The 27,554-nt window shown below is 43.6% G+C and overlaps 1 protein-coding gene across 1 annotated transcript; it reads right to left on the bottom strand.

The window, feature by feature from the left end:
* Nucleotides 1–10,408: 10,408 nt before the first annotated feature.
* On the bottom strand, nucleotides 10,409–24,134 carry LOC119183328 (cystatin-2). The gene is made up of 4 exons (XM_075865979.1): nucleotides 23,905–24,134; nucleotides 22,918–23,145; nucleotides 19,695–19,799; nucleotides 10,409–10,619 (listed from the first exon to the last, which is right to left on the bottom strand). Exons 2-4 carry the CDS (start codon nucleotides 23,137–23,139, stop codon nucleotides 10,512–10,514), a joined length of 435 nt encoding a protein of 144 aa, XP_075722094.1. The 5' UTR covers nucleotides 23,140–23,145; nucleotides 23,905–24,134; the 3' UTR covers nucleotides 10,409–10,511.
* Nucleotides 24,135–27,554: the final 3,420 nt, after the last annotated feature.

Raw genomic sequence — 27,554 nt, 5'->3', positions numbered from 1 at the left:
TCTGTTTTGATCATTGCAGGCTGACTGAACAAGAGATCATTTCTTAGAAATTTGGCAAGGTAGTGGCCGGATAACTCAAAAGCTACCTCCGTATAGCGAAAATTGTGGCAGCTTTGTCCTAATAATGGTGCGAAACCTAAAGAAATCGCGGAACTGGGCAGCCTTTGCTTTTATTCTGCGAGTAATTGGCTCTCGCACGCGATAAATATTGTCAGCGTCAAATAAAACCAAACAACTGCAAGCATTCGCGATGGTAGAGTGCGCGATGTCCGCTTATCACCATGAAAAAGCACGCATATGTGCGCAGTGCCGCTGATCAGGATATGTGCGCCTGTCAATGGTGTTAACTGGATGGTGTGCAGTAACCGTGGCAAAGGCTTGCCATGGTTCGGTTTTCATTTAACGCTGATAATAAGTACCTCGCCCACCACAAAAAGAAACAGCTATCAGAGCTGACACATATTTAAATTGGGAACATGTTTTGTTTGTAAGTGTCCCCGGACCTCTGCACAACCGCGCCATGGCAGCCGTGGCAAAGAGGAACAAGAAGTGGCCACTAGAATTCATATCACAACCATGGTAGTGTAGCATTAGCTACGCTGAACGCGCCTAATCCGAAAGCCACATTTGTCCACACGGATTTCCTGGAAGCGTATCGCAATTTCGCCAAAGGTCAATGCAACCACATAGCGCATTCGGTACTGCAACAGGCTGCGGCCACCCATAGAAAGGGTCAATGATTACAACTGCTATGGGTACCAAGAAACACCGTGGACGCGGTTATGAGCTCACGATCTCTAACAACGGGCCTTTATTGCTTCATCAACAGTGCAGTTTCTCGCCAAGAAAGACAACCTGCAGCCTCTTTTACAATAATAGCCCCATCTGTTCTTTAATTAAAGAAGGCAGTACAGGTGGTTTTGCTGACAATTACAATCATTACTCATTTCAAATGCTTGTGAATTGTCAAAGAAAGATCGTTTGTTGTGCAAACTTAACGTAAATTTTGTCCCCAGGTGGCCACACTACCTCATATGGTGTGTGAGCGGCAAAACTATCCCAATATATTGGCGATCAATTATTCTGCACTAGTTGAGTGGGTGGCGACCCCCTACCTTAACAAGCCATGATCTACCGAGCCTGGAATGCAGCAGGAATGGATTATCTTCAGGCTGATGAGGTCCACCCACTCGAAACTTATTTGTTAGCAAATAATGCTTTATTTGTTTTCACACACTCAACGGTTGTCTTTTTCTTGAAGCATTTTCTATTTTTTCTGCCTTTTTATCTGTTTAACTTGTTTATTTCTATATTACTTCCTGTATTTTTCTTTTCCGTCTCTCTCTCTTTGTTTCTCGCGAGCTACATCTTTCAAATTTCATGCATAATTTGATTTATATACTTTATGTAGCCATAGCAATAAAGTTCACACCTGAAGTCATCAGCAAGAGGCTAAAAAAACGAAAGAAAATCTTTTTTGTGTGTGTGAGTGAGCGTGCACACAATATGCTACCTTTGGCTATGCTATAGGTGGTTTCACCAGCTTTACGCCAAGTGAGCACCAAATGACAATGACAGCATAGAGCAAGATATGACGGAATTTGCCAGCCTGGCTCCGTAAAGGCTCAACTGTTAAAATTCTTTGTAGTTTGAGAGCTTGTCAAACTACATTGCACAAACGTTTATGGCTCCGTCAAATGAGGACAAGAAAGAGGGCTGTGATGGCGCGAGCAGCAGGGATGCTTGAAACAGAGGGCAGAGTGGCTCGTATGATGAAACACCATAAGACACACTGTCTTTCAGTTGTGTGTAACAACATTTAAAACACTGAAGCGAAATGGAAGACTACACCTGAAACGAAGCGATGTAGCAGTGCGCCAGTAAACCAAACACGAAAGAGAAAATTTGGGAATGTATAATCTAAAAATTGCAGCACGCTTGCTGAATCGAAATGTATTTACACTCGCGCTCATTCTCAGTACTGCAGGGTTACTGTCTGCTCTTTCATAGAGACATTTAGGGCCAGTTTTCATTCCTGACGATAACAAAACATATAATCAGGGCTACATAGTGATGCTTTGTCACCAGAAAAAAAAACTTAAGAAATCGAAATAATTTTAGGAGTGAGGGTCTTTAGGCTCACACAATGCCCGATGTCCCCGTCGTCGTAGGTCCCCATCGACTATTCATCAACACCGAGCTCTGAGCGTTCATAGCGTGCATTGAAAAAGAGACCGTACCTAGCCCGTTCATGTGTGCACCGTGCACCTATCTGTCCGGTGGCGCATGCGTTGTTTTGTGTGTAGGTCCTGCCGTGCATTCATGCCTTCATTCATATGTCCGTCTGGTCGTCTGTTCGCAATTTTCAATAAACTTGCTATCTCTCTTAAACTCTAAATAAACATTTCAAAACATTTCATAATCATCCAAGGAACTACACTTTGTTGTCAGCATTCACGTCGTTGATCAGCTGTCAATCTTCTTTTTTTTTTCTTCATAAGTAGGAGAATATGATATCTCGGGAACACTTTCAGTTTCAGTACTACCAAGACTACGACATTTAAGAACGCACACTTTTACAACGATGTCACATGTACTCATCTTACTTGACTGTCGCATACTCCTTAGCCTAAAAGAAAAAAAATATGGAGGTATTGTTTGTAATAGAGTTCTCAAAGTTAAAAAAGAAAGCTTATCCCGTGCATAATTTTCGTTCTTTGTTGTTTATAATTTTTTGGTGTCATTTCACTTTTTTTTCTAACGCGGTAAACAACAATGACATCACTAAATTGCTGCTAGATAGCAGGGTCACACAAAATATTCAGGATTGAGCAGGAGTGCGTGCTCTTTAAGCAGTCTGTATTTATCGAACACACAAACACGAAGATAGTGCTGCGCTGTCAAATAATTTGTACCAAAATATACAATCACCGAGAACAAAGTTGTGTGTGATTGATATCATCAGCCAAAGTGGGTCTCTAATCGCAGTAGCCACATTGAAAGTCACACTAGTGACCTGCCAGCCTGCAGCAAGGCCAGAAGCTTAGATAGTTAGATATGTGGGGATTAATTTGGGTTTTTTATGTGGAGAGTGTTGCCCCAAACTCACCATATAATTATTAGAAACTCTTTAGTAGAAGGTTTCACAAGTTTCGACCAGCTGCGGGTATCTACCGTGCGCCCTAATCTGAGGTCACTGGCCTACAGCATTTTTACCTCCATTGAAAATGAAGCTGCCGCAGCCGGCATTTACCGCGACCTTCGGGTGAGCAGCCGAGTACCTTATCCACTAGACCACCGGTGCGGGGCCGGCCACTTTTAAAGCAATAGAGAGCTTTAGTACTGCAGAATGCTGCTACGTATGCATCCCGAATGTGACTTGCGTTACGTGGCATTGTTTGCCACGAATGGACGTTTAGGACGCCGTAGTACCCGCATACGCAACGAACGTGAAGCGTGTCGCACCATCTGGTAAATCAACATAGAAGTACGTATTGTTGGAGGCCAGTTTGAGCCAGTGCAAGTGTGCTAGCCGGATAATGGCCTTAATTTTAGCCGCTGTAGTACGCTATTGTAGCTGTAGTCCCTCAAAACGGGCGCCATTTTGCGAAAGCAAGTCTCGTGCTGTCGTGAACGTGTTCGTGAGCGGCGCGATCACCTCATACATACGCACGCACGCGTCACATGCGTGCGTATAAAGCGGCCGCATACATAACGTGATACGTGCGCGGTGCAGTATATGCAACTGCGCAAAACGTGGCATCCTTACGCACGCGGCTCCACCACGTGGGATACGCACGCAGTACTAAAACTCTTTATTATTGCAATTTGAATCTGTAAAAGCAATGACCAACGTAAAAGCAATGACCATTTTCACAAGTAGTGGTCGACATTTTGGCTGCCTAATAAGATCACGCTAAAGATCGCTTACTACAACACTGTACTCGTCGGCGTCTTTGGGAGAGTGAATCTTGGTGCTTTGCGAAGACAGCTCTTCACAGGAATAAAATTGTCAGTGAAAAGCTTCGCCTGCGCAACAGACGCGTTTGTGTGCATTACGCTGGTGACTGGGCAGTAAGTGCGTTCTGGACCAAGTATTAATTGCGTTCCAGACGATTAAATTCCCCAACGTTAGACGCCCACTGATGACTGGTCGTGGGGAAGATTTCCGCTGTCCATTGATGCTCTCACGCCCCATTAAATTCGCGGCGTATCTGGATGCTTTGCTGGCAGACGTCTTCAGAAGACGGCAAGCTTCCATGTAGAAAAAGATTAGAGAATAAAACGTTGACTTGATGTTTTTGGTGAGAAGATCAGTAAGTACAGAAAGAATAAAAAAGTCACATCTTTACCGGAAAGGCAAAGCAATGAATGTGACAGCAACCAATTGGAATGTCACGGGAAGATTAGCAAACAGATTGAAACGTGCCCCGCGTTGCTCAAGCACAAATGACGCACAAAGTATACGCACAGGCACAGATGAACGTGAAGTGGTGTACTTCACAAGAGTTGACTGTTAGGCGTGTTGGTGCTTTGACATAGAAGCATTCTCAAAGGCTCAACTAATGCATGCCCTATTCGCAAACGGATGCTGTGCAGCGAGTGCAGTAACCTTTGGCACCCAGTGCACCCAATGTAAAAACTGAAGGTGTACAATTCTCCCAGCCGCGACATAAGTGTGCGCACGCAGGAGCGTCCATTCACCTGTCCCCCCTTCCCCTTTCCGCGGAGAAAATAGGCGTTGGAGATGAACGCATGAGCGCCAACTCATTCGTCATTCTGAAAATACTATAGTTCTTCCAAAATCATCATCACAAGTGCTATGTGGTAGATATATATTGTTCGTTAAACGACCAAGGCTGTGCTTCTTCGTGGCTCAATGACTAACACCACAAACTCACAAGTGAGAGGGCGTACGTTCGATTCCGCCTGCCGTAGTCTCTTTCTGGACAATTTTTCTTTTGTGCATTTTCACACATGTAAATAGGTATACATATACGCTGAATGACGGCAGTCGCCGATTCCTGCGGCAAAATCTAGCCGGGAGTATCTGTGACGTATCAAGTGATGGTTAGCAGAGGTCGAGAAGAAAGAAGTGCAGTATGGAATAAACATGGCGTATGAGCCAGGCCACGTCTCTCATTCATCATAGCGTCACACGAGTCGACAGGATGAAGAACTCCCAGCCACTTCATCAGTGTCTCATCATCGACGCAGTTCTACACAAGACGCCCTGACCATACATCGACTACGGAATCATCTCCTAGCCGCACACAGCGACCAGCACCATGACCGAATCATCGACCGACCTTCCCATCCCCAAGTACACCGGAGCACCGGACGATGGACCTGTACAGGACTGGTTCAACCTGTTCGAGTTTCACGCTACCGCTGCATCTTGGCCGGAACGGGAAATCGTTACGAACTTCAGCGACTACGTCACCGGTGAGGCATTTAAATTTTACCTCACCCACATATTCGACAACGATGAGTCTTGGCAAAAGATAAAACAAGAAATGATCGTTTGGTTTAAAAAATACGATGACGACTACGACAAAGACTTGTTTGTAACCCACCATCCACAGACAACTGCACTCAGTCGTCAATTTTACAGGAGTCTTCAACCATTCGAACGCACAACAAGATTCGACCTCTGACAAAAGACGAAGTGGCACACGAGTTCAGTGGCAGACGACAATGCGTTTTTTGGAAAAAACACAGCCATCGAGCGCGCCTCCCTTCTGCACGAAAGTCGGCATTTGCGAAGTCATCGCTTCAGCATATGACCCGGGACGTTGCCCAACCACCTGATGCCGTTCATTCTTCGTCTGGCATACGTGGTCCACCACCTGGGTTTTCATCACGCGGTTCTTCAAGCGCTCCTAACGCTCACCATTTGCCTTAAAAGGACGCCGTATTTATGGTAGATGACCTGGCGCATCGGGAAAATACTCTGTCGAGTGTGTATAGACTGGATGGCGATGCGTGAACCCGTGTGGAAGGAGCATGGCTCGAACGTCGCACGCTGCACTGCGCAAGAGACTCTTATAGGGAACAGGGTAAAAGAAGCTTCTGAAGAACTTTCTACCAATTCTGAAGCATTATCTTCATTGTCTGAAGTGCATGACAACAGCCCACAAACTACCAGCTGCCGACTGGGCCCCACATCAAGTTGTGAAGAAAATGAGCGCGATGTTCAAGAAGGGATCTCACGGCAATGCGTTCCACAGCAACATCAGCAACGCCAGCAAAAGCAAGTTCAAGAATCGCAGACACTCAAACGGATACACCGACAAAGACGACGACGCAAAGTCAGCCTCTTAAAACAAATTCAAGACGTCAGGCATCTTTGCATAAGGGATCGGCACCAGAAACGCACTTGGCACAAAATATCAAGACTGCGCCTAAGATTACAGCTCCGAAACCTCAGGAAACACCGAACAAGACAAGAAGTCACCAGTTCTACCACGTAAAAATTCAGACACCATCCCATTAGTTCACGACAACGGAGCCAACGCCACAGAAAACTACAAAAGAAACTGAACGCTATAATTTGTACAATGCACGAACATAGACATAATTCCTGGAACTTCAGTTCTTGTACACGCAGGCTGCAAGCACTAATTCTGTCTCAGCCGCGACACAGAATACAGCGCGTACGACAGAGGATTCTGCGCCTACGACATTCGACCTTAAAATGCTCCAAGCACTTCCAGCCTTGTTCGTTCCTCGCAGGTGCTCAAGTCACGTCATGGTCAGTGCAGTTTTGCAAGACGCGGTTACCTTCTCCAGAATGCCACAGCCAACCTCGCCCACCAGAACTCCCCTATTTACCTGGCTGCTGCACTCTTTTCTGAAGTTTTGCGAGTTTACGGAACACCACGGGGCCATGAAACCAATTGTGCATTTTGGCATTTGTGACTTCTCAACCTCTCCTTGTTTACTTCTTGTTGTGCGTAATCCATGCCTCCTTTCGGGGGGAGGGGGAATCGTGTGACGTATCAAGTGATGGTTAGTAGAGGTCGAGAAGAAAGAAGTGCAGTATGGAATAAACATGGCGTATGAGCCAGGCCACGTCTCCCATTCATCATAGCGTCACATATCCATATAATTGCTATCGCAATAAAACGGAGATTTGACGTTCTGCACCAAGTGATCGGTGAGTGGGACCCTTGATCCGGGATCGCATTGGCGTGGGTGGCTGTGAATAGGTGCTACGTTGATGACCCTATATATATTTCGTAAAAGTTGCGCCATCTGCTGTCCCCCTCGCCACGGCCTCTCCAGTACGTTGCTTTTTAGGGGCGAAGCTCCTTATGGCGTGGCTTGTGCGTCCCTCGTAGTACGTAACCACCAGTGGCAAACACCCGAAATAGCGGTCTTTACGATTTTGACCTCCAAGGTGGTTCCAGTGAGAGATTTCTTCTGTGCGTTGTTGAACAATAAAAGATAGTGCTCAATGCACATATTAATGGCTGCCAAGGGGGAATGAGAGACAGGAGCCTTCCGCCTTTAGGTAACGCGCACGCTGCGATACCCATTAGCAGCTATTGCCATGCACATTGAGCACGATCTGACAAGAAAGGGTTGCTACGTTATACTTGCTGGGTGTAACCTCCTTGGTTTTAGAAAGGTTTAGCGAGCGTTGGGCCGCATAGCCATGAATACAGTGAACTAGTATATACCATGAACTCGAGGTGGTTAAAGGTGGGAAGTAAACCCGAAGCGCAAGCCGTAAGAAAGTGTGCATGTGCCACCTCCCGTTTAGTCCTTGAAATGTCCGCTGGATGGCGGTGCTTCTATATGGAGAATATATGATGAAAAGATGCGAGATGGTGGTGCTTGGAGTGCTGAATAGATGAACGGACACACAGACAGATGCATGGATGGACGCATGAACGGACGCAGGCGCGGATGCATGGACGAACGCAGGGACGGACGCACAAACAGACGCACGCACGGACGGGTGGATGGACGCATGGACGGTTACACAGGCGTACGCAGGAACGGACGGAAGCAAGAACGAATGGACGGACGAATGCTTCGCCCCACTCCCCATCATTCACTCCGTGGATATGCTGCCATTTTTTTCTTCCGCTTGTGACTGTGGTCCCCCCTGGAACACGCCACGAGCTTGCTCCGCCGGGAAGAGGAGGAAGCGGCGCAGATTAAAGAACACTGTACGTTTTTTTTTTTGTTATTTACCGCGATCTGCCCTCTCCTCTCAACCTCCTTTCCGGCGCGTTGCTTTATTTCTTTCGCTTGCGACAGTGCCACCTTCCCCTGTAACGCGCCACGAGCTCGCTCTGGCGGGGAGAGGAGGAAGTGGCGCAGATAAGAAGAACGCTGTACTTTTCCTTTGTAAATGTATCGCAATCTGCTCTTCCCTCGCAACCTCCTCTCCGGCACTTTGCTTTTTTTCTTTCGCTTGCGACATTGGCGCCCCCTGTAACGCGCCACGAGCTTGCTCTAGCGGGGAGAGATGGAAGCGGCGCAGATAAATCAACGCCGTACTTTTATTTTGAAGAAGTACTGCGTTTTGCTCTCCCCCTCACCACCCCCTTCTGGTGCGTTGCTTTCTTTCTTTCGCTTGCGACAGTGCCCCCCTCCCTTCTGTAACACGCCCCGAGCTTGCTCCGGCAAGGAGAGGAGGAAGTGGCGCAGATAAATATAACGTTGCACCTTTCCTCTGTAAAAGTACCGCGATCTGCTCTCCCGCTCACCACCTCCTCTACGGCGCGTTGCTTTTTTTTCTTTCGCTTGCGACAGTGTTGCCCCCTGTAACGCTCCACGAGCTTGCTCCAGCGGGGAGAGGAGGACGCGGCGCAGATAAAAAGAACGCCGCACTTTTCCGAAGGTACAAAAACCTTATGGTACATGAGACATCGTCGCCATCTGGTGGTAATTCGATGAAACTAAACTTGTTTTCTGCAACGCTCAGCCACTGGTAGGTGGTAGCACTGTGTCACTTTAGTGTTGCGCAATAAACACCCGCTTGTCGTTCATAGCGTCGTGTTGTCAGCGCAGCGTATTAAGCACTGTGGCGTTTAGAACTACGTATCAATACATTTCAGAAATCAAGAAACAGACTGCTTATTACTTGCTTACTGATGTTTATTTCAAATATGCCAAATACTTACTTTTTCTTTGACAATGTTCGAAAGTATGAACGCAGCAAACAGATCAAGATGGCTGGGCATTGAGAATGCGCCTAAACTTTCACCGGGTCGCTGAATCGTGTGACAAGCGCACCAACAGAAAAACAGACAGATCAAAACATCTGCTTGCAAGTGTGCCAACATATACATTAAAAATTCAATCATTATTGCATAATACTCACTTCTGCATGCGGTCTTGAACCACTGGAAGGTAAGGATTACAATTGTATTTGTACTACAACAAAACTATCATTTCGCGTATTGTTTCATCTGCTGTTGCATTTATAGGAATATCAGGGGTTGACAATTTTTGCATCAAGCTATACATAACCTCTTTTTGTGGCACTATTTCAAAAATTTCTTCACAGCCCTTGGATATATGTGCGAAAACGTGCATGTAAGATGTAAATGTGACATCGAAACTAAAATTGAACGCAGAAAGAATACTCGGCGTAGTAACACGTGTGCAGAAACTCCAGGTGGTCGAAATTCCCGGAGCCCTCCACTACGGCGTCTCTTATAATCTTATGGTTGTTTTGGGACGTTAAACACCAGATATCAACCAATGTGAAGAAACTTTGCCCACGTTGCTTTGCCTGTACCCTCTCCAAACGTTGTCGCAAATTGTACGCGATCTTAAAAATATTTGCTTTGTGGTGTTGTATTTGGCAATGCACTTTTTATTGGTGCTAGTATGCCCTATGGCATAAGGTAAATAAAAAGAAAAATCTGCGTTTTTTGCATGAAGGCCAGGAGCGGCTGATGTGTAGTACCGTGCGTCTAGCGCGTTAAGACAGGTGGTCAGCCGGCATGGCAGTGGAGGACTCGTAGGGGGCGATTACGAGCCTGGTGAAGGCCAGGACATGTCCACAGTAGTTATTTGATATTTGCTTCCGTGGCTGGGGCAACGAAAAATCACGGTGAGCTTACATTAAATATGCCATTTTATTTATTGTAACAGCTGCTGCAAGCAAACTGTACATTGGCATGATATTTCAACTGGTTTCAGTGTGCTACTATGTTCTTTTTTTTTCTTTTTTGGGGAACGTTCAGAATTATTTTTTTTTTGCTGCTGAACTTATTGATATGGACTAGCGGAGGCAATATGGACCTACACCTTTCCACGGCGAAATAGTTGGAACAGAACAGAACAGAAACGTCCAGAAAATGTCGCTTATGCACCATAAAACGGAATTGTGTTAGGACTGTCAATGATGAATGTTTAATAAAAAACCAAGAAGACAACTGCCTGGGTGGCGACAATTACTAATACCTGTTTATTAAGTTTCTGTCAACAACTGCTGTGCACATTGTTATGTTATTAACCACAGTGACAGCAATACGAAAGACTAATCACGCTTTGTGCGAGCCAGTTGATCCTTCGCAGGTGAATGAGGTAAGTTCGCGCACCTTCGTCCAGGGAACATCAGTGATCGCGGCAGTGCAGACGTCCTTGATTATCTGAAAATGAGTAGGATGACGTGAAGAACTTCTTCAACGCAGAAAAAAAAAAAGGTGGGGACGTCAGTTGCATTGCAAACACACCGCTGTCAAATGAGCGACCATCATCTCCCTGAATGTGACTGGGCATTTTCTTTTGTCAGGGCGAGGAAAGTGAATTACAGTAATTATTGGTAATTGTCAGCGCATACAATGGTTGATATCAGTTGCCAGCGAACAGACCACTCTGTGATGTTTGAGGTCTCCCGGAAATGAAATGTGACCGTAAGTGGGAGCCTCCGAAGGCTGTGCCGCTGTCATTTCAGAGCACGCTTGTATGACAGTCAGTAGCCAAGCTACGGCGCAACGTATGATTACGTAGCACTTGAAAACACTAATCTGCTCTCTGCTGTAATGTTCTCTTGCGTAAGTGTTGCTGGTCAAGTACTGATGCAATCACGTTGCTTCTGTGAATCAATTTACCCTATAGGCATTAGAGCGCGTTAGACTGTATTATCTACGAATGTTAGAGCAACAGACACAAAAATTGAGCTACGAAGGCCCTGAAAAACACTGCCCGATTGTAACAGTCACGTGTGATTTGAGCGAGCAATCTTTATCACAGTGAATTGAATTTATTATTTAAGCGCAGTGACAAACTTTTGATGTGGTTCAGATAATTTACCAAGAAGTAGAGTGTCAAACTAAAAATAAAATGAAGAATCCTTTTCTTCATGTTCGGAATCTCGTTGACTGCTTCTTATCTCAGGCACCTATAACTTCTATGTTTGTCAGGAAACCTTTTCTTTCGAACCGAGGCATTGAGGAACACGAAGAGTCGTAAAACTCGGATGAAGACAAACTTTTGCACAATATACAGCCCATCTAGGCATATTTTTGTCGTATACACAGCTCAAACACGTCCATCCATGTGCGATAGAGGAAATTGATGGTCTGCTGACCGAAATGAATGATTATTCTTGCCTCTACTCGGTATATATCATAGTATTCTCTATGGCAAATTGGGGTGATGTTAATAGTGTTTGAATGAAGTGTATTTCTGAGCCCTTATTAGTTTGGATGATTTTGTGTTGAAACGGATGGGTTGAATGCAGACTACTGACAGCATCGCCGCCTAAAATTCAGTAAAGAAGTGTTTACACCTTATTTTTTTTTCTCAATATGCTTGTGACAATGCTCATGATGTGCAATTTGGAAAAAGCCTGCGTGTTCAATGACTGTGCAGAAAACATTTACTTGGTACTTGTATTCAGTAACAAACGATAAGTCATGACAGCTGATGCTGTGTACAAATGGTGATAAATTCTTACTGCGTGCTGTCATCGTTGAAGCTGTTCTTTTAGGTTAAGGTTCGCCTGCCATTCTAAGCACCATGTAGCTATTCATGGTACACTTCGTTTGTGCTACGCGACAAGTTTTACATCATAAAGTGGCACGATATACCCGGGATGCCCAGTGTTACAGTTGGCCAATTTGCAATCTGACAAGGTTAGATTGACAACCGAACATAGGCGGGTAAGTACAGCCCTGTTCTTTACAAAACATATAAGCACAGCTCGTGTATCCTTGTCTGCTGCAGTTGGTCATGATGGGTTTGGCCAAAACAATTAGCCTCGTAACTGTTGCCAAACTTGGTGATCAATGTAGTTGATGTGGCTGTATTACCACGAACGTAGAAACCACTGACTACGCAGAGGGGTAATCGCCATGAGTGATTTAATGTGTGCCGGGCACCGGCCTAGTGTAACTAGAACATTCACTGGGTTAACAGTTGAAGCGCCTCAGACTGGCTGGCCGACGGTAGAGGGCCTATCCCGAGCCCACCGGGTGTGGTTGTTGCCTCATCAGCAAAAAAAAAAAAAAAACTATAACTATCTTCGATTTACCTCTGCCTCAATCCCCTTAGGCCCCAAATATAAAAAAGAAAAAAAAGAAAAAGAAAGCTGCTGGCGTCTAAATTGTGCTTTTGCTGATGGTGTGCTAGACCACCAGTTCTAATTTAGTCCACACTGGTCAGCAATAAACGACTGAGTAATAAGGGTTCATTAAAGGTCGAGCGAAAGATAGGCAACAGCTTGTGCGGGCAAACAAATGCCCTCATCGCCAAGAAACTGTAACTGCCCGCTCACACACGATTGCTATGCGCAAGTGGTGGTTGCTGCGACAGGACAAACAAACCGTGAGTGGAAAAAAAATAGACTTGATTATTATAGTCCAGAAAAAAACTCATTGCATCTTGAAAGCATGCCAGCACTTGTTTGCCCTGCTTGAAAGGTTCAAAATATCCTCACGTTTTTCACAGGAAAAGAATACCGGGAAATTACGACACCTACCATTCGCAACATGTTTGCGCCGTCGCATAATATCCTATTTGACCCCGAACATATCAACACCTTTAATAACGCCTCACATGCTCATTTCCTTTTTATACCTCTCCATTTGAGAAAAGATTCACTTCGCCAGAACGAAAGCAAGACCGACAGCAGCTGTGACCCTACGAATACTTTGCATGGAAACGTGGAGCTTCGCAGGCTCCACTGTTTCCAGATCAGGGCGGCACTGCCCACTAGGCAATTTGGCGGCACCCACGTTAAAAAAGGTATACAGTACGACACTTATTCCAGTATATAAAACAAAGAAATAAAAACAATAAACACCAAAGGATATTCTTGTTGAAATAATAATATTATTCACCGATTACATTAACAACCATCGTTGTAAGCACCGATAACAACAATTTGTGCAAGAAGAATGAGCTATATATTTACGAGAACCTGCACACTCACTGCTCTCCATAACGTACGTTCACTAAAGAAAATCACCTCCAAGGCTAAATAAGAGCCTAATCTTGGGTAACACACATTGTACCGGTTAGCAGTTGTTGAACTTGGAGAAATAATCAATTTTTTCCACTTGGTATGCATCTTTTGTAGACATTTATAGACATTTTCTAAGTGTTAAGCTTTCGCCTTCGCACATTGTTTTGCAGGCGTACTCCTAAGAAACAATAGATATTTGGGGATCTTTCACAGCGCAAGTCAGGTATTGAGGTCATACTACATCTGTCACTTTCGAAGTCACTGCAAATGGCAGCTTCTTTTTCGGTCGTGATGCTATAAATGCATTGGCTATAACTATCCCCGGTGCTTCTGTCACTTGTGCTTAAGTCGACAGACAAGCTCTTCTTTCGCACAACGCGCCCAGTGAGTTACAGCAACTGTTTAACAGTGAGCTGGGTTGTGTGCGTTGATTCTTGCATAAAGTAGAGCGTCAACCTGATGTGTGTTTGGTTCGTGCCAAGCTTCGATCCTTCCTCTTCTGCTTGGTGAGCAAGTTTCCACAGAACGGTCTCGTCTTCAAGCCGGTGGAATCAGTGTGCCTGTCTCCGCTTCCAACTGGGGTGTCTCCACTCGTCATTGTAGAGAAAAAGGGATGGTTCACTGCATCTACGCGTCTACTTACGTGAAACAAACAAGGCAATCGTCATCGACGGGTTCCCGCTGCGACACATCGAAGAGCTGCTGCAACAGCTGTCCGGGATGGTATGCTTTTCTAAGTTGGAACTTGCGTCCGCTTATCATCGAATGAAACTTGGTGAGTGCAGTACTTACTTGACGACATTTCTTTTACGCAATGGGCTGCTTTGTTTTCGCCGCCTGTGTTTTCGGCTCGCGTCTGCCTCTGCTGTGTTTAGAAAAATGATGTCTATAATATGTATTGATTGTAGAGGTGCTTTGATCTACTTGGAAGACATATTTGTGTAGGGTCGAAATAACGAAGAAGACGATGCAAACTTCCATGCAGTTCTTTCCCGCCTCAGCAAATGTATAACAAGTGAATTCTCGCTTTGAGTGATCCGCATTTTTAGAATAACCAGATCAGTTCCCGCGGCTTAACTACTGTTGAGTCAAAAACTCAGGCCATTGTGAATGCACCACGTCCTACTAGTGCTAAATCGTTGCAGTAATCTCTTGCTGATGTTTGTTACAATGCAGTTTTGTTTGTGTCTCATTACGCAGATGTGGTTGAACCACTGCGCATACTACTTTAACAGGGACAGCTTTTTACCTGGTCAGCGGAAGCTGAACAGAACTTTATTACCATCAAGCCAATATTAGCTTCGAAGCCAGTTGTCAGTCTCTTCAATGAGAAGCTGCATATTATCGTCACAATGAATGCGTCTGGCGTTGAACTAGGAGCAGTGTTTCAACAACATTCAGGTGATGTGCTGATTACTTTTGCATTTGCTTTTCGCACATAGTCCCCTGCCGAGCACAGGTATTCCACAGGAGAGTGTGAAGCTCTCGCATGTCTTTTTGCTTGTGACAAATGGCATGTTTATTTGTAGGGTCGCGATTTCACCATGCGCACACATCATCAAGCTCTTGTCGCACTTCTTTCTTCAGGCACCGAAAGCCGCTGTGCCCTTCGCAATTCAAGGTGGGGTTCTAAACTCATGTACTACAACTTCAGTGTGCGGTATTGTAGCTGTGCCATTGATCTAATTCTTGATGCCATGTCGCGTCTCCCTTTCCACCTACCGGTTACTGAACGGTATTAGGAAGAAACCGTTTCCTTGCTTACTTCTTGCAATAAGAATGCTGAACTTCAGGCTATGACTCCTACTAATTCGATTGCCTGAAGTTTTTACATATATACATAAATGATGGCGTTCCCAAAGTGCACTTGTAGCTGAGTTTTTGCCTTGTTTCAGTGTCAGATAGAACATGTCTTGTGTCGAGCCCACTCTTTTTCGTGATAAGTGGGTGATTCACACGGCTTATTTTCAGCAAAAGCTCAGTCAGCTCGCCCACAAATCGCGGCCAAGCATTGTTCGCACTAAACAGAACCTTTGTAAGAGGTACTGGTGGCCCGCCTTAGACAAGCACGTAAAACAGGCATTTTACAACTGTCACAGTTGTCAGGCGGCTGACAAGTCGGCCGAACCTCGATTTTCTCCTTTGCACCCTGTTTTGTGGCCTCATCAGCCTTGGCAAAAGCTTGGTATAAACAGAATTGGTCGTTTGCTCAAAGTTTCACAAAATCGCGCGTTGTCATTTCTCTAATTGATTATCACTACAAGTGGTCTGAAATCTGTCGCACGCATTATGTAGCTTCTGAAGGTTATATTGAGTTTCTGTCTTCTATTTTCACCAGAGAAGGTTTCCCTGATGCAATAGTTACGGTCAATAATCCTCAGCTTCCGTCTCTTCCGTTCAAGACTTTTCTTTCGCAATGTCGCATTCAGCAGTTGATTTCACTTGCTTTGTACTCAAAATAGAATGGACCAATAGAGCTATGCAATTGTGTTCTGATGGAAGACAAGCGGATCGCAAAATTGGTACAGCGTCTCCTCAAGAGTGCTGGTTGAATGCTGAGCTTCGTACAGTTTTTGCCCGCAGGACACCACAAGAATGTCTTCTGCCAAACTTCTTAGTAGGCAACCTGGAGTTGCTCACGACATACTTTTCACTGATCGCCACCCTCCAGTTCCCCCAAGTCTGCCGTTTCACACCAGAGTCTATTCCCGTCAACAAGCAATATTCCAGTATGTGGGCAATTGTCGCGGTGCTAAGCCCCCGGAAGCTCAGGTCGGCGATAGAGTGAACGTATGTGCCCAAGAAAACGTCTTAAGTATCGTGGCAGGTACCAAGTCTTGGAACAGGTTAGCCCAATTACTTTCGGTTGAATGATGGCAGCTTAAAGAACTATTCTCGCATTGTGATTTATAATACAGGTGCAGCTTCAACTCTTCAAACGTCTGCTCATTGCCCTTCAACCGTTTCACAGTACTCGTTATAATAATGCATGTGCCTTTATCTTCAGACATTTCGTTCTCAAGGGGGGGGGGGGGGGGGGACATTCCAAAGGTAGTTCTAGGTAGAAGAGTTCACATTAAATCCTAACTGTCATCATCGGAGGAAAAAGTAGTTGCTCCAGAAATTCTTGCTAAAGCTGCTACTTCACGTAATGAGGCCGTGACAGCAAGTGCACAGTCCGGACAAACGCCTTCTCTGCCTCTTTACCGTGCAGTGGAATCGCCAAGCCAGTCGCAAAAGCACCGTGCTCGTAGGGAGCGGAGTAGACTTTCTCGCTTCGCCGACTATGTGCTAGACCGATGTGGAGATTATTTTTCTCTTGTACTTCTATAAAGTGTACTAAGTGTTATTTTACCATGTGCTTGTTATTCTATGTGCTTTGCATCATTCTCACTCCTGCGCTGAGCATGCTGTCCGACTGTATTTTTAATGTGGTTTTTTTTAAGGGGGATGATGTTGTGTCGGGCTGTTTCATTTAGTTTTGTTTTCAGTTTCAGCTTCTGTTTCAACAACATGTAGTGGCTCGCGTGGCAGTGTTCTCTACTATATGTATATATGTGTAAATAAATGAGTTTGTGACGCGCTGTTGTGCGAGACGGACGTGCTTTTTTCTTTAGCCCAAGTCACGCATGGCTGCCGCCGTCAGCGTGTGCATGCTGCGACCCTTCGTTCTTCCTTTTCGTCGGCATCGCGGCTAGCCAACCCCGACACTACAAGCTCTGCACCACCTAGGTTTATCTTCACCTATCCTAGCAGCGCATGCACATAAGAGTAGCCACCGCAGAGCCACACAGACAGAGACAGACTGAGCAGCCGCCACGCCGTAGGACCGGTGTAGCGCGAGGCTACTATGAATGACGAAAGATCCGCAATTCTACCTAAGTGTGTCACATGCCATGTATGCACTTTTTTTTTGTTTTCTTTAGTACTGAATTTTGCTTCGCGTGTACCGGCTGTCGTACCTCTCTATACTTTTCCACGCCAGGGAAAGATCTAGAAGTTAACGTTCATATGGTAAAATTAACCAGTTCGCTGTTCGTTATGCTTTACATAGATAGCAGAATATCTTTTCTCAACATATTGACAAAAATTACATTTAGTCCAGACTTTCCATAGGCCTGTCACAATTACAGCTTGCCAACAGCAATCAGTAAGGTTAGTAATTTTTTCATTGAAGATATGACCATTTCGTTAAGAGTTTATGACTTTCGTACTGTAAAAGCACATTGAAAATTAATAAGGAGCAGTCACATTATCTCATGTCAATTGCGCTTGTTGGCATATTTAAAGGAGCTGAATAACAACAGCATAGAGAATAAATAAAGGTAAACAAATCCGTTGATAACGATTGTAATCGTGAACAGCAGCACAATAGCGAAGGTATTCAATAAAAAGTGCTTGGTATAGCTGCAGAAGAGATGATTTCGAAGGTCCCCATGATTTTAAAGACACATGGCAAATGACTTGGACAGAGCTGTCTTGTTTTTTTTCTTAGCGATGAGATGTGCTTTTTTTTCTCCACCTTCTCAATAAAATAATTTGTCCATGTACTTTTATATTGCAGAACTAGTCATAACTCTCGTTGGACGCAAACTTATTTAAATGGGCATTTTGAAGTTCTGCTACTCTTTTATCTGCTGTGATGGTGATACTTAAACAAGAAATCTCACTGACAACTTAACACTGTTTACTTTACATTTTTTCCAGTGCGCCAGCGCTGTGTTTGCCTAGCTAATGTGTGACCAGCTAAGCCTTGTTTTGCTTCTGCAGAAACTATGACCAACTGTGCGATATCAACAGCGTGCCGTACTTCTCAGGGAGAACAAAATCTCTTCCTATCTATATTCCTACATTTTAAAACGAAACTAATGGTCTATAGAAGCGGTTCATGGAAGTGTTTGTGAATCATGATGCTTTGTACGCGTCTTAGATGTACCTGTCTACATATCGTCGTCATTTTTCAAATGATCTGAAAAGTCTTCAAGATACAATATTTATTTGTACTTCAACTTGTTTTGTGAAGCTGTGAGAGCTGATACATTTGTAAATGTCATTTTTGTTAGAAATTACTCCAGTTAGTAAAATTATTAAGACAATCAGACAGCCATTGCTATTTAAAGAAATAGTGGCTTAAAACTCTTCTACAAATATGTGTCCGGTAAAGCATGCAATAAGTATGTTATTCTCACAACCTTTGCAGTCTGAAGATTTGCCCGAATATTTCGCATATACCCGTTAATGATAGCTTTTTCGACGCATGCAGGCACATTTTCATGCCGTACGTATGCGCGTCGCAGTTCAAGCATTGGGAAAACACTTCTGGATAACAAAAAAACTAATTATCACTTTTATGATACTCAGCATTCACTTTTCATGATAGCACAATGGAAGCTACGTAACCTAATTGCATGTGTGCTATTACCACGCTAAGAGAGGGTACTTAGTTTTACTAACACGTTTCTCAGTTTTACTTGCTGAAATTCATCCTCCTTTATTTAATACATACTCGAACGCGTTGCGGGAAGTTGTAGTTAAAATATGATCATTGTTAAGCTCACAAGACTGTCTTCCCTTTCTTTCCATTTCGTGGGCAGCCCCAGCTTCTTGCCGCGCTCGTTTTTCAATGTAAACATGGCGCACATGTAGTAGTTCAGTGGCCGGCCGCAGGGTGATCTTTAATTCTCTAAGAATATTATACTCGTAATATTATACTAGAACGTACACTGAACCGTCGAGCTGAATTTTCCGTTCTCGTGCTTGTGTATGTCAGATTCTCGACGTGTTAACAATGCGAGCGAGCTAGACCAAAACCAGCCGCCGGCTGCCGTACTACTTGCGGGGCAACACGATTGTACGGAAGCTCCGCCTCCATAGCCTTCGCTACAAAATCAAGAGAAGTTGTCTCAGGGTGTCACTCGCGAAAGAGGTGACAGCAGTTAAGTGCTTTTGATAGTTATAAATATATCGATTTGTGGTGCTTTAAGTGATTTTGACTTTGTGAGATGTATAATTGCAATTGGAATGAAACCATAATCCTTGAAGATATAAAAAAAAGAAGACAGCAGCTTCTTTCTAAGAGCAGTCTGCATGAAAACTTTGCGATCTCGCTGTCAACGTGAATAGGCTCCCTCTCTTGGAAGCATTTTTGTTGGCTGCTGGAAATGCTTGGTGTAGGCTTCAGACATGTTTTATTATTAACGTGAATGCGCTCCCAGTTCCTTTCCTCGCAGGAAATCATCGCCTACAAAGCGCTTACCTGTGGGGACTTTGGCAGACATGTAGCCTTGTCGTAAGCACCCGTAATGGGGCAAGTCGATTCCGTAGTCTTGAACTTGATTCTGTAGTTTGTGCCAGCTACAGTCTGTAAGATCAAGATCAGCAAGGCAAGTGAAAATGCCGAAATTAGGGCATATTTCATGTCACTCTGAGATGAAATATTTTTTCCTTATTTACACGAATACTACAGTGCTAATCTCATCAATCAGAAGAAACACCTCATGCGACAATTGTTTAAAAACAAAAAAATAACATCATGGTCAAGGTGTGTACACTAACAAGAGAAGTGAACGAAAGTACCTGGTAAGTTTCAATTCTTTTAAAAGACTGGCAGCCCTGCACATAATCTTAAACAATTGCACACACCAGCTCAAAACGCAATGGTTGAGGTGATAAGTGATATCTTACGACACAGCTGACAAAAAAATTGCAGATCCCACGTACAGTGGGAATGTCACGGGGTCGTGACGTGGCTGAAGACAGGAGACTCTGTGTTGAATTTTAACTGTTTATTTGGGCGAACCTGTGCCTGGTTAACGAAAAGTCTGATTACAGTAGCAGTCTTGGACTAATACAAAGAGAAGTTTATTAACTTCAAACTCAAAAAAAACTCTTTACATCATTTTATACTTACAGTGCTCGTTTAGACACCCCTCTTGTGCACTATGGGGCATACAAACTCCATTAACCATAGAGGAAACTAGCGGCACATACACAGATAAATATATATATATATATATATATATATATATATATATATATATATATATATATATATATATATATATATATATATATATATATACAAGTTTGTGCTAAACTACGCATACATACGTAAAAAATCACAAATATATATTTACAATCACATATACATATATTTACAACAGATCGTGAACATGGGTAGGCATATTTAGCGGTGAACGGAGCGTCGGCCGTCGATCAACTACTGACAAGCGGCGAAGTGCGTCGGCATTTATACTCCTGCCATCGAACAATCTAGCGTTATCGCTGGCGGTGGCGTAGGTTCCAGAATAATCTGTACAGATCGCAGAGTGAGCGTGATCTTATCGAAATGATCTACTACAGACCGGAAGCTTCTCGAAAACTGCACGCGCGTTTTGCGCTGAGAATTGTGTAGTGTTTTGGGGCGATAACAAAACTTGGGAAATGAAACGTGGCAATATGCGAAGCACGAATGAGGAAGGATTATATGTCACTTTAAATCAGCACAACGTTACGAGGTGTACATAAACTATTCCGTACATACTTTTATGCCATGATTATCATGTTTGCGCCTAGCATTTTCGTTCGTCTTTCATCCATGTCGCGTAATACCAAGTTTGGTATATGTTAAGCTGGCGAAACGGCTGCGAGCGGGCTATGAGCGCAGCATTTATTCATGTTTACATGTCACGCATACCATGGTTATCATGTTTGGACGTCACATTTACCTTTGTCGCCCATTCGCGCTACGCACTGCCATCTCGTATATGTGAAGCTATTGGAACGACCGCCAGTGCATCATCAGCGTGGTATGTACTCATGTTCTTGCATTACACGCATGTCATTTATATTATGTTTGCACCAGTCATATACCCTCATCATCAATTCACGTCACGTGATTACGAATTTGCTGTATATAAAACTAGGGAAACAACCGCGAGCGCATCGTTAGTGTAGCATGTAGCCGTGTTCTTACAAGACATGCATGTCATGATTTTCATGTGAGAGCCGGTTCCTTATGTTCCGCTTGCAGTCATGTCATGCCATACCAGTTTCGCGATATGTCATGTGAACAAAACAACCACAGGAGCAGCAAGAACATGATGCGTAAATCATGACATTCATCACATACACGCCATAATTTTCCTGTTATGGCTAGCCAGTTATGCTTGTCATGCAGCCATGTTATGGAATACCGAATTTGGAATAGCTTCCACTCTTCAAACTACCAGGAGAGCTAAAAGTCGTAGGCGGTAGATAGATAGATAGATAGATAGATAGATAGATAGATAGATAGATAGATAGATAGATAGATAGATAGATAGATAGATAGATAGATAGATAGATAGATAGATAGATAGATAGATAGATAGATAGATATTGTCAAACTCGTCAAAGTTCGCTAAGGAATGCTTCGCATTTAAATAAAACAAATACTTGTGTGATTTTAAATGGTTTTAGACGAAATACTGAGTCGTTACTGCAGCAAAAGAATCAGTGATGAGTAGAAGTTTTGTATGTAGGGAATAAATATACTTCTGGTAATAAAAGGTGCGTACATTATTTACTAAGCTCCATCAATTCACGATCACGAGAAATTGATGCAAAAACCAAGACGCCTTCCTAAGTTAACACAATTTAGAAATAACTTGATAACAAGATGAATAAATAAAGAAATTTTACTAAAGTGCTGGTAGGGAGAATTCGAATTGATTTATTGAAGCACATTGAACCTCAGAGTCCGCTTTTCAATTACAAACGCCCTGTGCGCAAAACTGCGAGGCCGATAGAAGTGCTGGATGGTTTGAAATATAAGTTCTGCAGCAACATTTTTCTTTCTTTTCTTTGAAACACTTCATCATTCAAACGCTGCTTGTTGTTTTTTTCAATTCATGTGTTGATTTTTGGGCTAAACAAGAAAGTATATTTAAATATATTTTTCTGCGAATATTGTGTGATTGCATGTTTTGAACTTAAGACACGTTTGTTTTGTACGAGTATACAAGATATTATTATCAGAGCAACAAGTAACAGTGGAAATAAATGCTGCTGCAAAAAGTGAGCAAATTGCTCAACATCTACTGGCTGCTCTGAAAAATAGAACTTTTGAATAAGGGTACCATTTTTGATGAACGCGCTCTTGATAAGCTAAATATTTTTAAAGTAATTTGAAGCCTGGACATCTAGTCCAACCAATTTATTTTGCACTTCTACACGGCCACTTGCAGAAAATGTTATGGTGTTATGCGCATCATATCTGCAATAAGAGGTCTTTTTTATTTAACAGTTCTGGTCGCTTGCCACTGTTTGACGAGGTAAACAGATTGATGATATATTTTTCTGGCAGTATGTTTCGCAAATAGTCGGAGGCGGTAAAATTAATAGGACGCAAGCTTCGAAGCGCTAGTTCTTTTGTAATAGAAACCTTTAGGATGTTTGACATGATGCAGCATCTGTGTATTGTGAAGAGGAATACGTACTTGGCTCTCTACATCAACAATCTCGCGCACGGTGTCGAAGAACTCCCGGTTTGCCACCTGCTTGGAGACAGCAAAGTGCGCCAGTTCATCGTAGATGGCATTGTCTGCCACGTTGTGTTTCTGCCAACCACCAGGCACAACTATCTCCTCTTCTGCGTTGCATGCGACAACGGCTAAAGCAGCCACCGCAATCCCATAGAAGACGACTGTTGACAAAGCCATTGTTACCTGCAGTTGTGTCAGTTGGAGAAAAATGCTTCAATGTTACAGGTGCTCTTGAATTGATCCAATTCACAAAGATCAATGCTGTATCTTTAAGTTTTGTATATTCACTATCGAAAATCGCAGCTCCTAGTATTGAGTCCGCATAAAAGGATGACATATGCGTTTCACGAATGTATTTTTAATTAGCAATATTGCACCGGTGGAAATATTTGTTCCACTACGCACTAGATTTCACCCAAGGGCATTACGTAAAACTCGCAGATGCGCTGGTGAGAAACTTGTGTCCTCGTGCGGAGCCAGTCTAGAAAAGAAACTGGGCTAGTCCTTGTTGTATGGATTGGCGGAGATATTAGTCATGTTATCCTCGTTTACAATCATTTTTTTGCGATAACCGTATGCATATGGCATGCCAGAAGGCAAATTGAACGTCAATAATTGTGTGCACCATGTCATTCATAAGAAAAACTAGAGACAACAAATATCAAACTTTGCGTCAACTTGGGCCGACGCGTCTGTCCACAGGCCGTGTTTAACAGCAGTGAAATCTTAGATGTCTGAAATATCACGCAAAGTTTGCACCTGGAGTGTGAAATTAATTGTAGGATGTAGTATTCTTTATCACCTCGAAGCTTAGCTGACGTACACATCTACTACCCTTGTCCAGCATTTCAGTTTCCGCAATGCCGAGATTCATAACTGAAATTTAATTATTAGAATTACCAATCATTGTATAAAATGACTCAGAATGTCAAAGAAACTTACCGTTTATTCTAGGGCTTCACCAACCAAAAAACGTCCTCGGTAATGTTGCTTAGAAAAATAACACGACCTTTGAAATCCCGCTGTTGATATACAACGACGTCCACTCAGCTTTCACTTTCTTTGGAAATACTTGCCGCGCACAGAATATAGGCGGGGAGGAAATCCCTCACAAAACCGGCTAGGAAGGGCTACCGCATCTTGGTGCGCCTCTCTGCACACACAATCTTTATTTTCACTCCGTGTCCACCTACGATGGTCATCACGGAGCTAGCTTGTAATAAAGTCGGGAAAGGCTGCCATTTAAGGAGGTGCATGATTATGCCCGCTGGGTAACCTTGTTTACATCCACCGTCGCCACGTGTCTGTCTAATAATTCACGACACCTCAAGGTCTCGTGCCGCACGTTGGTATAGCTAAGTCAGCGGCATGTCAATTTCAAGCTACTGGAGCTGAAAAATGGACAGAAATAAGCGTGACCACTGCGGAGTGTGTACATATTCTACACTACAGCCATCTGCTGCACAGATCATAATATGTATAGCGCACGTTATTGATTTTGCTGAAGCAGACCTCTCTGTCTTCTTGTGTTTCCGTCCCTCTAAAGCCAGTTTAATGTTCTCGTAACGCCACGTATTACGCATGTACCGTACATGACGCAGAATGGGCGTGAAAAATTTTACATCTTAAAAAGCCCCTTCATGCACGTGACAGCCGCAGGTTCTGCAGAAGTTCTTTTCCTTCTGCATGTTTTACTGGTGTTCGATGACTACTACCTACGAGATGTATTTTTTTAGAAAGCTACTTCCAGCATTGCAAGAGAGAAATGCGTTTATGTGAATGGCACTTCCTAAAAGCTATACATTAGGAAAGTAATTTGGAAATACGAACAAATTGTCAAATGACGCCATTTTTCGTACAAGACACGTAAATTATCGTTTTTCCAAGCGCCATTGATGCCATTTTATTTGTTCTTGTTTGACTAGTTCGTCTTTTGGGATATTTGGCCCCGTTAACTTATGAGGCTTTGAATTATATAGTATGTCTCAAAATATAAGGTTGCCAACGGTATTCCGCACTGTCATTGTCTTTTGACACAGCAATCCTGGTGACAGGACACGACCTAAGACACAATTGAAATCGCCTCTATATATACGCTCTCATCAGCCGCACATGCTACAGCATTATGCACTGTGTCCGTCAAGTCCAGTAGCTTATCTAAACAATCTATGACTGAGCTATTCAGCCTATCTGGTTTTACGTATTCGCCTACGACACTACTATTTTGTTCTTCACCCCCCCCTCCCCTTAACTGCGAAAAACCTTCGTCACATACTAGACTTCTTGGCTAATGACACAGAGAGAGCACCTAAACAAAGTCGTGAAACGCAAAACCTTCATAATGTAAAAATAACATGGTCATCACTGCCAAAACAAGTTTGTACCATTGACGATACTCTCTGTGGCTCGCTGACCAATCACGCACCTTTTGTGGTTGTGCTGGTAACCTGGAGAAAGCGCACATAGCTGAAAACTAATGCAAATGTAGAAGTACATATGGAAAAGTGAATTGTTGCAATGTGTAGTTGTGCGTGATACCACTCTGATTGTTCTTTCGTGTGTGTGGTATTTGCATTTCTCAAACTATAAGGGGTCTTAAAGGTGGTTTGTATGACTAATAAGTGTAAAGCTTATCGAATAGAGCGTGCTACACATTGAACATTGAGAATAGGCACAATTGATGAAATTTTCACTCGTGACGCGCTCTCCGTTCTTTTCCGTATGCGTGTCAGCGTGTCGTCAATAAACACGCTTTGATATTGCCTTCGTTAGAGGGCGTAAAGAACGCTTTCGTCTTGCAGTTCAGAACATAAATATCCTAGTATACAATCGTGAAAGTTGTTTATCACCCTCCGAGGTGCAAAGATAGGTCGCCGATACCAAAACACTAATAAGCGACCCCCAATGATGCCCCAGTGTCCACAAAGTTGTCATTTATGGCAATATGGTGTACAAAAGACGTGACACATTTTCATCAACGAAAGCAATGCGAACAGCCAGGTGGAACTCATAATTAAGCGTGACGAGTTTTCTAAATAATTTTGCTTTTTCACCAACAACGCACGACCAAAAGTATGCGAGAAAGTGAGGCGTACACAACAATTGCTCATTAACTTTATATCACCTAGGGCATGATTTATCAAATTAGTTTCTGCAGTTCCCTTTTCAGGTTTCCACGATCCACTGATAACCACTTAGATGGTGAACCCACTGTGCGATCGATCGAATGCTGACGTTCCAGGGGCGATAAGCACATCTCAGTGGATAACAGAAACGTGCAAACACGACAACAAATCTTGTCAGCAGATTGTAGCGAGCCAAACTACAAAAGAGAGCTGGGCGATTAAGATTGCTCTAGAATGTCGGAGGTCAGAAGAATTCAATATGCGTGCTTTTCCGGTGTGAAGATATGTGCCGAAGATAAGACAGTGGACATTTTAGAGCCATTTGCGACAACATAAGTTCGTAAGCAGCCATTGTCATCACAATCGTATCTGAAAAATAAGCCCGGCAATCAGCTGGAACCAGGAACTGGCAACGCGGCTGGCCCTCACTATGACTGAGCCTCGCATCCATTTGTTGCTGCGAGAAAAGTTACCTCAATTGCGTGTATACGTTATTTTTATGTATGGTTTCACTTTCGAATTCAACGAACCTGAGTGTGGTAGATACCTCATGAAATAAGCTTGCAGACAAGCGCGTTGAATACGAAAGTTACGCCATACTTAGACCACGTTCACAATCGCCTACTTCCAGTGTTCTAGGCGATCGTAATCCGAGCCATGCTCTCTATCAACGCGTCCCTGTTGAGACCATGAAGCTTTGTCATGCTGCACCGGTAGTTTGCAATTTGAGCCGATGCAAGCCACCACCGACGACTTCGGCCCCATTGTGAATCTGCGGCCGGCTGTTCAGATCACGTGGTTTCAGCTAGTGGAGCCAAAGCCATGAAGCGGGAAAGCAATTAGCTTTCGCGCGGTGGAAACCTTGGTCTCTAACAAAATATTAGGCGTTGAAGAGATTCTTTTCTGGTGTTTTCCTACTTTCGCTACCTTGGAGGCCAAGCGGGAACGCGCCTTTAATCCAGCTTAGCAGGCTTCCCTGGGACCATCTTGCGAGAGAACTCCTGGTCTATAGTTTACCAAGTGCATGTTTTACTACCCGCATGCCTTCATACATCTCTGTAAAATAAATTTTATCATTTAGCTTTTGTTACGAATTGTGTAGTGTAACAAAAAATAATGATGCTAGTTTTTTTACAGTGAGCGTAACAATAACAGATTGCTTTTGGCAGCTGCTTTTATGCTTTCGGTATCTTCAACTGAACAACGGTGGCATTTTACTGGTAGTATGCCTATGGCTGATTCAAGACCTTTGAGCACCTAACGTGCTTTTGCACGATTTCTGGGCATCGGAAGATATCTGCCCCCGTGATCGGCTCACCTTTAAAACAACAACAATTGCATGAAAAGACTTCCGTGCGATGTTAGGTGATGTAAAAGTGAGACCGAACTTGACGTCCCCAAATCTGGTGCTAGATGACATTTTGCTGATGTTATATGGTGCAGGGGTGTAGCAATGATTTTTGTACC

The sequence above is a fragment of the Rhipicephalus microplus genome, chromosome 6 (assembly GCF_043290135.1).
Source record: "Rhipicephalus microplus isolate Deutch F79 chromosome 6, USDA_Rmic, whole genome shotgun sequence".
Classification (NCBI taxonomy): Eukaryota; Metazoa; Arthropoda; class Arachnida; order Ixodida; family Ixodidae; genus Rhipicephalus; species Rhipicephalus microplus.
This window is presented reverse-complemented; position numbering and strand designations above follow the sequence as displayed.

Excerpts from the sequence above, each read along its gene's own strand:
- LOC119183328 (XM_075865979.1), bottom strand. The coding sequence starts at position 23,139 with ATGGCTTTGTCAACAGTCGTCTTCTATGGGATTGCGGTGGCTGCTTTA. Across the intron at positions 19,800-22,917 it reads TTGTTGATGTAGAGAGCCAA|ACTGTAGCTGGCACAAACTA; the intron begins GTACGTATTCCT and ends TTGATCTTACAG. Across the intron at positions 10,620-19,694 it reads GTCTGCCAAAGTCCCCACAG|ATAATCAAGGACGTCTGCAC; the intron begins GTAAGCGCTTTG and ends ACTCATTTTCAG.